Source organism: Leopardus geoffroyi, chromosome C1, assembly GCF_018350155.1.
Source record: "Leopardus geoffroyi isolate Oge1 chromosome C1, O.geoffroyi_Oge1_pat1.0, whole genome shotgun sequence".
In the NCBI taxonomy this organism is placed as follows: Eukaryota; Metazoa; Chordata; class Mammalia; order Carnivora; family Felidae; genus Leopardus; species Leopardus geoffroyi.
In genome coordinates, this window is record NC_059328.1 from 91812706 (window position 1) to 91825048 (window position 12343).

Below are 12343 nucleotides of genomic sequence, written 5' to 3' on the forward strand. Positions count from 1 at the left end.
ACTAGTAAGTATTTCAACATCAACAAAAATGAAAATGCAACACACACAAAAATTTTTTAGGTATCAGAAAAAGAACTTACAAATTTATAGCACTAAATGCCTATATTAGAAAAGGGAGTTCTCAAACCAATGAGTACCTTAAAAGACGAGAAAAATAAGAACATCTTAAACCCAAAATCAGAAGAAAGGGAGTAATAAAGAACAGAGAAGAAATCAGTGAAATAGGAAGCAGAAAAACAATAGAACCAATGAAACAAAACCTTGTTGTATGAGATCAATAAAATTCATAAGCGACGAATTAAACTGATTAGAAAAAAAAAAGCAAAGAAATAAATTACCTATGTTAGACATGAGAGGTGACATCACTATAGATTCTACACAAAAAATACCAAAGCTCACTCAAAAAAGAAATAGATAGCTCACATAGACATATATTTACTAAGGAAACTGAATTTGTAATTAAAAAAAAAAAATCTTCCTGCAAAGGAAATTCCAGACCTAGATAGCTTCCCTAATAAATTCTATAAAATACTTTAGGAAAAAAAAATGCTGATTCTATTCATCGAGTGTTAAACTATCACCAAACCTGGACAAAGACATTACAAGAAAATAACAATAAATAAAAAGGACAATATATCATTACCAGTTGGGGTTTATCTCTGGAAAGCAAGATTGGTTTGACATCTGAAAAATCAATCAGTGATTCACCATATTAACAAGCTTAAAAATGATAAAATCATTTCTACTGATGCAGAAAGAACATTTGGCAAAATCCAACATGAATTACTGATTAAAAACCAAAAAATCTTTCAACAAACTAGGTCTAGCATGGAACATCTTCAACTGGACAAAGGGTACATACCTAATGGTAAAGAACTTAATGCTTCCCCCCCTCCCCAAGATCAGAAATAAAGCAAGTATACCTTTTCCATAATTCTAGTCAACATTTCCTGGAGATTCTAGCCATTGTCACAAGGCAGGAAAAAGAAATAGAAAGCATCCAGATTTCAAAGGAAGAAATAGAACTCTGTTTATTCACTGACACTGTGTGTCTATTTAAAAAAAATCTACTAGAATTTATAGAAAAAATTTCCTGTGAATTTAACAAGTTTGCAGGATAAAGATCAATTTATAAAAATCAATTATATTTCTACACACTAGCAATAAACAAAAATTGAAATTTAAAACCATAATTTACAATAGTATCAAATAAAATATGAAATAGAGATAAATATGACAAAAGATATGTATATCCTTCCTTCACTGTAACAACTATAAAGCACTGCTGAGAAATCAAAGACCTAAATAAATGACAGATATACCACATTGAATGGTCAGAAGACTCAATATTGTTAAGATGTCAGTTTTCTTATATTGATCTATAATTCAACACAATCTCAATCAAAATCCTAGAAAGCTTGTATTGGTGAAACTGACAAGATGTTTCTAAAACCATATGAAATACAAAGCACCCAGAAGGGTCAAAACACCTTTGGAAAAAAAGAAAAGACATATCATCTACCCACATTCCCCTTTCAGTATTTACTTAAAAATGAGACCATATGTCCATACAAAGACTTATACTTGAAAGTTCATAGAAGCTTAATTTGTAATAGCCAAAAACTGGTAATATCATGAAATCCATCAGTAGGCTAAAGGATACATAAATTGTGCTATATCCATACAGGGAATAATAATAAGCAATAAAAAGAAAAAAACTTCATCCACTTAGCATAATTTCCTCCAAGTTCTTCCAAGATTTTACAAATGGCAGGATTTCCTTCTTTTGGAAGTCAAATAATATCCCATTGTGTATACATACCACATTTTATTTATCCATTAACCTACTGAGGGACATTAGGATACTTCCATGTCTTGGCTATGTCTACATGAAGAATCTAAAATAGTCAAACTCATAAAAATAGAGAACAGAATGGTGGTTGCCAGGGGCTGATGGAAAGTGGAAATGGGAAAAGTTTAGTCCAAGGGCACGAAGTTTAAGTCATGCAAGATGAATAGGTCCTAGAGATCTACTGCACAGCATAGAGTCTGTATTTAATAATACGGCATTATATACTTAAAAATTTGCTAAGTGGCTAGATGGTAATTATTCTTATCACAAAAATAAATAAAGAGGGCAGGGTGAAACTTTTGGAGGTAAAGGATAGATTTATGGCATAAATTGTGGTGATGGCCTCAAGGATTTATACTTATCTCCAAGCTTGTCAAGTTGCTTACATTAAATATGTATAGCTTTTTGTATGCCAATAATACAATCGATAAGTCAGTTTTTAAAAATAAGAGCCATTAGGGTGCCTGGGTGGCTCAGTTAAGTGTCTGACTTTGGCTCAGGTCATGACCTCACAGTTAGTGAGTTTGAGCTCCACGTCGGGCACTGTGCTGACAGCTCAGAGCCTGGAGCCTGCTTTGGATTCTGTGTCTCCATCTCCCTCTGCCCCTCCCCTGTTCGTACCCTGTCTGTCTGTCTGTCTGTCTCTCTCTCTCTCTCAAAAATAAGTAAACATTAAAAAACATTTTTTTAATAAGAATGATCTTACACAAAGCAACATGGTTTAATCTCAAAGAAGCCATACAAAAAAGAATGTACTATATGATGTACTATACAACATTAAAAAAAAATTCAAACTCATAGTCTGAAAGCAGAACAGTACTTGCCTGGGGACTGAGGAAGGACAACAGGTAGAGGCAAGAAGGAGAAATTACAAAGGGGCACACAAAAACTTTGGGGGCTGATTTTTATCATCTTGATCAGTGACATTTTGATTTGTACATTCATTTGTCAAAACATATCAAATTGTACACTTTAAATAAGTGCACTTTATTATATATTGCAACACTGTTGTTTTTTTAAGTGGCATTAGTGATCCAAGAAGTAGTTTCTGCAGCAGACTATATTATAAACAGGGTAGAAGGAGGGAGAAACCAAGTATAGGCTACTCTCTCAAGAAGCTTAGCTTTTTTATTAATGTTTATTAATTTTTGAGAGAGAGAGAGCGCAAGCACAAGCAGGAGAGGGGCAGAGAGAGAGGGAGACACAGAATCCAAAGGAGGCTCCAGGCTCTGAGCTGTCAGCACATGGCCCGAGGCGGGGCTCAAACTCACAAATGGTGAGATCGTGACCTGAGCCCGAAGTCTGATGCTCAACCAACTGAGCCACCCAGGTGCTCCAAAGCTTAGCTCTGAGAATAGAAGAGGGAGACTAACATAACCAGACAGAAGTTGAGTAAATGTATTTTAAGACGGGAGGAGCATATTTATTTGTCATAGAAAAGGAGCTAGTGGAGAGAATGAAGTTGAAAATGTAGGAATTAAGAACCAGCTGATGAAATGTGGGATGAAACACCCAAGAAGGAAAATAAGTCTTGAATAAGAGAAACCTTACAGGTACACATGTAGGTATGTTTTGAGGGTGGGATGTGCAGGACTGGACTGAAGAGTTAGTAGAATTTCAGTCTGACATTCTCTCTTCCTGTTTGGGGAAGGATGAGGTATGAGAGGGGTAGGATATTAAGAAGAGTGGAGTTTTGGAAAAGTCATTGGCCACAGCATTGGCTACAGTGGTTGTAGATAAATGTTCAATCTAGGGGCATTCATCTATAACAAGATGGCAGACCATAAAATAGTTTCAAGCAAAGAAAATAGCCATCATTTATACAGGTGTACAATGCATTATTATCTACCAGTCCTTCCCTACTCTCTCTCTCTCTCTCTCTCCCCCTGGCCAAATTTCACTCATGTGTGCTAATCTTTCTGTTGAGCTCATGCCCCTTACCCTCAGCACACAACAGATTTTTAACCAACTCTTTAATTTTGCTGGGAAATATTTCTAACACACATGAAGATACAGAATACTTTAATGAACAGCAATGTCCTACCATCTAGCTTTAACAACTCTTAACACTAGCCCGTATTTTCCTCAGTTAACACCATCCTTAAACCCAATATAGGCTTACCGGACAAGAGAGATTTCATCTCCAGCAAACATCAACATGCTCACTTACTTTTCACATTTCATACATTTCATGAATAATGCCCAGAGCACCTCTGAGAACGTCAGGTATTTCTGTGGGTAGGCACAAATCAAGTATGGCCAGAAATGGCCACTGGCAAGCTAATTAGGTAGTTCCCTTGAAATGAACTGTTAATATGTTAAAGCAGTGCAAATTAGATCACACCCACAGGTCCCAGGTTTGGAAAAAATGCTCTGGCAAAGTATGAATTTTTAATAAAAATGGTAATTATGATCCACAGCACTGATCCTATTTTTCTTTAGCGTTCTAATGTTCACTGCCACTTTGGCATTGGTAAATATGAGGAAGGCTAATCAAAGATATTTTCCCCCACATCATGTAAAATTTCTGAAGCTAAAAGCATGCAATCAATTCCTAAAGACAAGAGCTTTATTCTTTAAGCAGTAATAAATCATCGAGTAAAACAAAAACAAACACTGTAATGTGGATAGTACCTGCCAAAACAGACTGTGTGCGTCTCCTCTCAGAAGTTCAACTGTATCCCCTGCCTGGATATGTAACGGGGGTCCTTCATGAAGAGCCGGGGGTGGTGTCCCAGTATAGTTCTTAATGACCTGCATCTTTGGTAAACCTGAAAATAAGCAACACAACTTTTGGAATTGAAAGAATAATGACGCGTGAAGTCCAAATGTACTTTAAAATAAAAACAAGGCCATCATTAACATTAAAAAGTTGTAATAGCAACAAAGGCCAAGTAAACATGTGAAGTAACTACAATGGAATGCTTTTGAACTTTCTCATTATTTGAGAAAGTAATGGAATAAGACACATATTTATCCCCTGATCCCTTACATACTTTTCCTCTCCCTCACCATCCATCTCTTCGTAGTTGAAAAAATATTTCTTTCAGCCGATGCCTGCTTCATAAAAAACACATCACGTACAGTTTAATGGAAAAGAATCAATTTTTTCATCAACTCTATCCTTTCTGCCTATTACTTTCCTCTTGGGCATTGGCTGATTTCATCACTGAGGAGGCTCACCCTTTCTGTGTATGCATCACATTGCCCAGTATAAGGCTCATATCTTAAGGTTATCTTTGTAATTCAAAAGCAAAAATGTGATGGATGTGCCACTGCAATACTTAAGACATTTATATGGAGAAATTCTTCAGGCTCAAATTTAGGTTTGCAAAACAGACCCAATAAAGGGAACATGTCTAAGCCAATAGCATCAACAACACTTGAAATCCACATCTGTCCTTTTTCTTTGTATTTCTCAGAATGTGCAATGAAGGCCTCAGTTCAATATTTCATTTCTGAGAACAGCAGCTTCAATTGCACACAGGCCTAAATGTACCAGTATTGGTCACAAATGGACAACTTCACAGTCACCTTTTCATTTAGAGATGAAATGCTCCCTCCTGTGAGACGGGACACTCATAAACATGATATTTGGTGCACATTCAGGAACTTAAGCCATTGCCTATTACACTTGAAGATTTTTTATTCTAACGATTGACCACAGGGAAGTTGTAACTACCTGGAAACACCACGCTCAATAGAGTAGGAGGATGCATGATGGTCATTCAGTTCCAGATGCCCAAGTTACCTCAAAAATGTTGTTCAAGTTACACAGATCTCAGTATCTACATGAAATGCTTCCACAAACAATTTCATGAAGTCCTCACTATCCTTTTTCAACAACCACCCCAGATGGGAGGAAACAGTGTGACCATAAACTAAACAGAACTGAAAAGCTTTAGTCAACACTTTCCTTATCAACCCATCAGGCAGAAGGGCTGAAAAGAATTGGGCCCTTCACCCCAATTTAGCTGCTATAACTGCTGAGACATGTAGCAAGTTACTACATCTTCCCTTTGCTTCAGTTCTTGTGCCACAGAACCCCTGAAGGGATGGTGCTAATCCCACATCTCTCATGGAGTGTTTCCCTACCAGATGCAAGAAGGCAGCACCCGTACACAAAGAGCAGACTTTATTGTCTTTCCCAAAAAACAACACTTGACAGGAGAACTCTCGTCAGTCAAGTGTTTATCAGACTTGCTCTCAACACACTGTAGATGCCTTGAGTATAGAAAGAGCTTATTTTATACTTTCTATTAAGTTGCTATTGTTTATTTTACATGAAACCTAAATATCACATGCACATTTAGAAGTTCAATATACGGAAGAAGATGCACCCTGAAGTTGAATCTGGTTTGCAAGTTAGTTATTCCATGTTAGGGGGCCAAAGTCATGGTTAGCCTCAGTTTTACTGAGCATTTCTAGATCAAGGAAAGCATTTCATTTAGTATGCTCCCTTGATAATTTTGTTTTTACGCCAATTTTAAAATAAAGGCTGAAGACAAGAAACGGGAGTTTTTAAACCTGAAGTAACTGATGTGGCCTCAAATACTGGGCCCAGTGAAGTTCTCAGAAGGGCTCTGGCCTTCTCTGCAGTTGTCTCCTTGGCCAAGACCCACAGGGACAAAATGAAGCAGTGCCCGACGGACACAACAGTTCTGTTATTGCCAACATGCTCAAGTTAGTCATTCTTAAGAAAATGGTTGAAAATGCATAAAGTATTTAGGGGAAAAAATTAAGTTTGATGACATTTCACCAACCAAATATAAATTGGGGATTAACATATGGAATACCCAGGCTACAAAGAAGACTGTGAAATACAAGGCATGGAACAATGCTGCCTTATTTATCCTTTTTGACAGACTACAATGCCCATTACATATGACCTAGTAAAACCATATTTAAAATTTAAAGTATTACATATATTAATATACTGTGGCCAAGAAATGAGATCTTAGTGTCTTAAAACTTACTTATAAATAAGTAGTCCTTGAAATGATGAACTTGGTTTTTACAGTCTTACTGCTAGTTTTTTCATTTACTGTGTTTTTCTGCTATAACTTTCTTCTTGGCTATGAGCTTCATTTTAGAAGTTCATCCAGTAGTACACCAACACAGGGTATGTTACTGACTTTACTCCTAAAGCAAAATTGTGTGACCTTTGCCAAGAATTATGGTTGAGCCCAGGTAATAGTGAAAAAGACATTGCTACTAGCCTGAATTCAGCCATAAGTGACTTTCAAAATACAGCATTAATTTGATTCATATTTTTTGTGTGGGGATGAGTTAGGAGTTTACAATGGAATTTATATTTTTTAGTCATTTGTTAGAATAATTTCTGGCTATTTATTTCTGATAGGTCAGCACTTCCCATTTCAGGATGATCTGTCATCAGGACAATAGGGCTGTAGAGATCAAAGAATACAAGGGATAGAGGAAGGCCACTGTGACATGATGAATTCTGATACCTTGCCCCCTGCCTCTGATGTCTGAATATAAGAGGAGTTCTACAATACTGGTAGTACGAATGGTTTATTCCTTTCCTTTTATTGAAAAAAAAAAAAAAAAAAGACATGGTAACATTGCTAAGAAGGTGAATATAATCCCATTAATGGATAGATAAAAGTGCGATTAAAATAAGAATAGAGAGTGGGTTAAACTTCATGTCAGCACTCAACCATCAATATAATTGTTAACACAATCTCTCGCCACAGCAGGCATCACACACACCTCATAAATGAGATCAAGAATGGAGAAGAAATTAGATTTACAGATACTCATATTTCAAATAGCCATTTAGTGTTGATTTAGTGTAGGTTTTCTTCTCTCCCCGTAAAATATTCCTGACAAGTTTTGACCTTTCTTTAAAACGTCCAGCACAGAACATTCACTACACGTCCTTATGACAACTTATTGTTGTGTGTAGTTTATTAACAAACTCTATCTAAAATTTACTCTAAAATCTCTGTAACTTCTCTCTATTGACCTTCCTCCTTCCATCTAGAATTATGCAGAAGGTGGTAAATCTGCTTTTTATAGATTAGCCTTTCAAAATTTGTTTAGGCTTAAAATCCCTAGTTACTCATGTTTTCCTTTAGTTATCCATGTTTCCAGGAATTCTGAGATGCAACATGTTACAAAACTACAAAAGTGGAGGATAGTTTCCCTCATTAACTCTGGCCAATCAGAAACAACCAAAAGCTATTCTAAAAACTGATTTTAAAAATATAAATTCCATTCATTATATTGTCAAATCACAACTCATCCCAGAAAGCTGCCTCTTTCTTCTTGGGTAAACACAGACCGTTGTTGTTTAGTTTCTTTCTGCTCCAGAAAAGCATTTATAATGACTATGTTGTTATAGTTACAGGGCTACTTAGCAAAGTCTGAAAATTAAAAATGACTCTACCTTCAGATATTAAATGTGAAATAATCATATGTAATTTCAACATATACAGTTAAGCAACCTTGGAAGTTCCCAAAACTTTATATAATCTGTTATCTTTATCTAAAGGAATATAATTAAAATGGCTAAGACAAAATTAGATCTCCTGCCAAATGTCATTTTGGCTTGTTTCATTCCCTACAACAAATGCTTTGCTGCACAGCTCACTACGTTGCTGATATATAAAGTTCGGACAGTTTTACCCTTTAACTTTTGTTCATACTACTCATTATACTTAGTCTTAAATCAGACAAGGTCCCCAAGTCATCTTATGCATGAAGAATTAACAAACTGAAGAATCAGCAATACTTAAATTATGATTATATTCCAGTAATAGTCATCAGGTTCTAGTCAAATAAAACTGAAGCCAATATAATTACATGGAATACTAGAGTTTTCCAAAACAATATGGCAGTGAAAGGGCATCTGAATGAAGCAAGATTTCCTTTCAAATCTCAACTCAATGCAACTAAGAGTGACACATGCCAAGAAATTAAAAAAAAAAAAAATTAAGTTAATTCTAAGTAGAATCCTATTAGAAAGTTTGCCATAAATAAACCATTTCTCTAGTAATTCTCACATAAACCATCAAACTTCAATGAACTTAGCCTACTATATTACTATCAACCTCTTGGCTTCTAAGAAGAGTGATGGCTACAATATAGATTAGTATTTACACACGATGCTGATATCACTCCCCTAATGCAAAGGGCTTCCCCAAGGCAAAAACTTAGAGGTGAGTGCAGTGTACCAGATAAATGGGCTGTCAGTAATGTGCTGGCCTTTCACCTCTGAGGCCTAATTTAAAATCTAAACATAGCCACATTAAAAAATAATTAGTTTTACAAGATGTCAGAGAATGTAGCTGGTTTACCTGGGAAGCTGGTTACAAGCATAACATATTCATTCATTCCTTCAACATCCTGAATGCCACATAAGTTCTGGGCATGGTGGTTTGACAACAGAGCAAGGACACGCTTCCTGCCCTCAATGAGCCTATCATCTACTGAACAGGCAGGTGAACTCAAATACACTATAATTAGGCTTGGTCTCTTGTCCAGTGGGGCATTTTTCAAAATGAGCCTGTCAATAAAGTTTCCAGAGAGTTGTTTTTTTTTTTTTTGAAAAGCCTTCAGTAGGACCCTGAAATATGTATTTTATGTTTCTGTATGTTTCCTAGGTGTGGTTTCCAAATCCTAGCCAGGTTTGGAAATCATATTTTTGTGGGTACGTAAGCAATTCACCATGACCAGCCACCACTGGTTCCAAGCTTGCTTTTGACAAAGCTACAGTGAAGTAAGTGCTGTCTGGCACCCTGCCAGCTCAATCCTCTTTAAGTTAACATCTGGGCTCTTCCTGATAGAAGTTCCTAATCTAACCATCGCATCTGAGGAGCAGGCTGTGCAGAATGAACAGCCAGCAAGTTAGGTAGCTAGGATGCTGGGCTTCCCTGCCCGCCACACCTCCTTGGGCCCTTTCCTACTAACCAGTGCACTGTTCATTCATGGGTTGGTCTTCACAGAGAAGCAAAAGGAGCCTCATAATGGAAACCATCTGTTAACAACGGAAACAGACGATTTGGCGGAAAACAAACCGGTCTGAAGAACTAATTGTTCACAAAGGGAACACACCCCCATCAATGATTTCAAAAATTTTCACCCAGAGAAGGCTACTCTTTCCTTTTATAAACAATGATGAGTCAGATGAAGGAAACAGCATTGTCATCGCTCATACAAAAACAAGGATCAGATAAAGATATGTTTCTCCAACCTTATAAACACTGACTAGTCACCCTTTGGCACTACCTATAGGAATATTAGTAAATCAAAGGTTAAAGATAGAAACATCTTTTGAAAGTTCCCCCCCACACTTATTAAAAAGATTTTATAGGCTACCAAATATAAAAAGCACTACACAATTGCATGTGTTATTGTAAAATCCATGCAAATTTAATATTCTGTTCCATCAAATATGTACATTTCAGTAAGAAATGTTTCCCTAAAATCCTTAAATAAGGTCAAAGCTCTACAAGAATGTGCCAAGTATTTGTCAGAACTCTCAAAAACAACCACCCCTTAGGGGTGTGAGGAGTCCAGTTGAAAAACATAGACTGAATTAACTCCACCATCTTCTTTAAAGCTAGAAAAAGAACACAATCACACGATTTCAAAGTAAGAACATTACCACCTACTCCAACCACCTCATTTTCTACCTTATAAAACTAAGATTCAAAGTGGTCAATAAAAATGTCTGAAGTCAAAAAGCCAGCTAGAAGCAGAACTGGAACCAGAACCTGTATTCACCAACTGCTAGTTCAGTCCTCCTGGTTGAAGATGAGTAATTCTCTACAACCAGCAGGGAACAGGACTATGGCAGAAAACAGGTCTCCTATACAGACTGATATACGTTTGGGGGTCATCTAAACCCTGCTGGGTGTCCAGAGTTATCATGGGAAGCAGGAAGAGAGGAGGCAGAACTGCCCTTCAAGTGGGGAAAGATTGTGAGCTCTCCACGATAAGGTGAATTCTAGGAGGAAGTAGTAAGTCCCACTGGTACGTTCTAAAGACAGAGCTTCAAATCTCAATGCCAACAACAAAATGCACTGGACTCGACAATCCGTGGTGCTCTCTGTGCCTGACACGTCCACATGCAGTTCTGTGGCTCTGTGGACAAGTGGCCACGTGCAATTCTTTGTGCAGAAAGTTTTAATCACTTCAACCACATCATTCTGCTATTCTGACCACACCTGAGTGCATCGGGGAGGGTGATTAAACCAAAGGTTACGATAAATTGGCTGAATATGTGACGTGCCAGTGGCTGAGGAGGCTGCTAGAAGGGAGACAGTCCCAAGGGACAGTCCTCACTGGAAGGTAAGAAACAAGACAATCATGTTTGCTCCTCAGTCTGAAATCAAATAAATGTGTAACTATTGCTCAAAACCAGTGATGTTTCATAGGAGGAGGATAGCTGTGTATCTACATTTGAATGTGGAAAAATTTTTGTTGATATTCCTTTTCACTGGGGCCAAAGATCAACAACCAACACATCTACATAAGAATATACATATACAGAAAACATTGTCCCCTTCTCAGGAACGTTCTTTCTTGACACTATTGATAGTAAGGAGAGGGACAGAGAAGAGAAACTACACTGTATTGTATATTCTCTTGAAATACCAGTGTTCTGACAGTGGGAACTCTGTACACTAGCATGAATAGTGACTCTATCAAAGAAAGTTCTTAGGATATTTTAGTCAAACACTTTCACTTACATATGAAACAACTCAAGTCCAGTTGCACATAGCTAGCTAAAAGCCAAAAATGGTGTTCTCAACACGCATCTATCACCTAGTAAGGGTGTAATGCTGGGTTGACTAGGAAAAATAAGGGAAGATTCTAGAAAGGTTACACATGATTATTTCAGATCTTAATATTTAATGAATAAAACACTACCTTCCCCAAGGAAGCTGGGAAAGAATCAGATTCAAAATATTCCAGTTGAGTGGGCCTTGGGTGGCGAAGTCAGTTAAGTGTCTGACTCTTGATCTAGGCTTGGGTCATGATCTCACAGTTTGTGAGATTGAGCCCCATGTAGGGCTCTGCACTGACAGTGCAGAGCCTGCTTGGGATTCTCTCTCTCCCTCTCTCTCTCTCTGTACCTCCTCTGCTTGTGTGTGCATGTAGTCTCTCTCTCTCTCTCTCACAAAATAAATAAACATTAAAAATTTTTTTTTAATATTCCCCTGGGAATGCTAGTAAGCAACAGCAGACCCTTCAAACTGTTCCAGGAAGTTCAGAGATTCCATTTCAAAATCTCTACAGCCTTGCAATTATAATGGGAGTATATATTCTACCTCCTTCCTATAAATTGGGAATACTAAAAAAATAAGATACTAGCTTATAAATTTTTGTCTTTTATAATCTTCTAATTTAAGATATTTGGAAATGTTAAGTAGAATATACTGAGTTCAGGGACAGTGTAGGTTTTGTTTGTTTTTTTGCCGATCAAAATCTTCATTTTCCCCCCATCTCCCATCGATTCAA

The 12343-nt window shown here is 37.0% G+C and overlaps 1 protein-coding gene across 1 annotated transcript in view; it reads right to left on the reverse strand.

The window, feature by feature from the left end:
- VAV3 (vav guanine nucleotide exchange factor 3) overlaps positions 1-12343 on the reverse strand; it is a 353758-nt gene that overhangs the window by 61099 nt on the left and 280316 nt on the right. The window contains exon 20 of the mRNA XM_045478481.1: positions 4487-4623. Coding sequence (XP_045334437.1) covers positions 4487-4623 — 137 coding nt within the window. The remainder of the gene's footprint in view (positions 1-4486; positions 4624-12343) is intronic.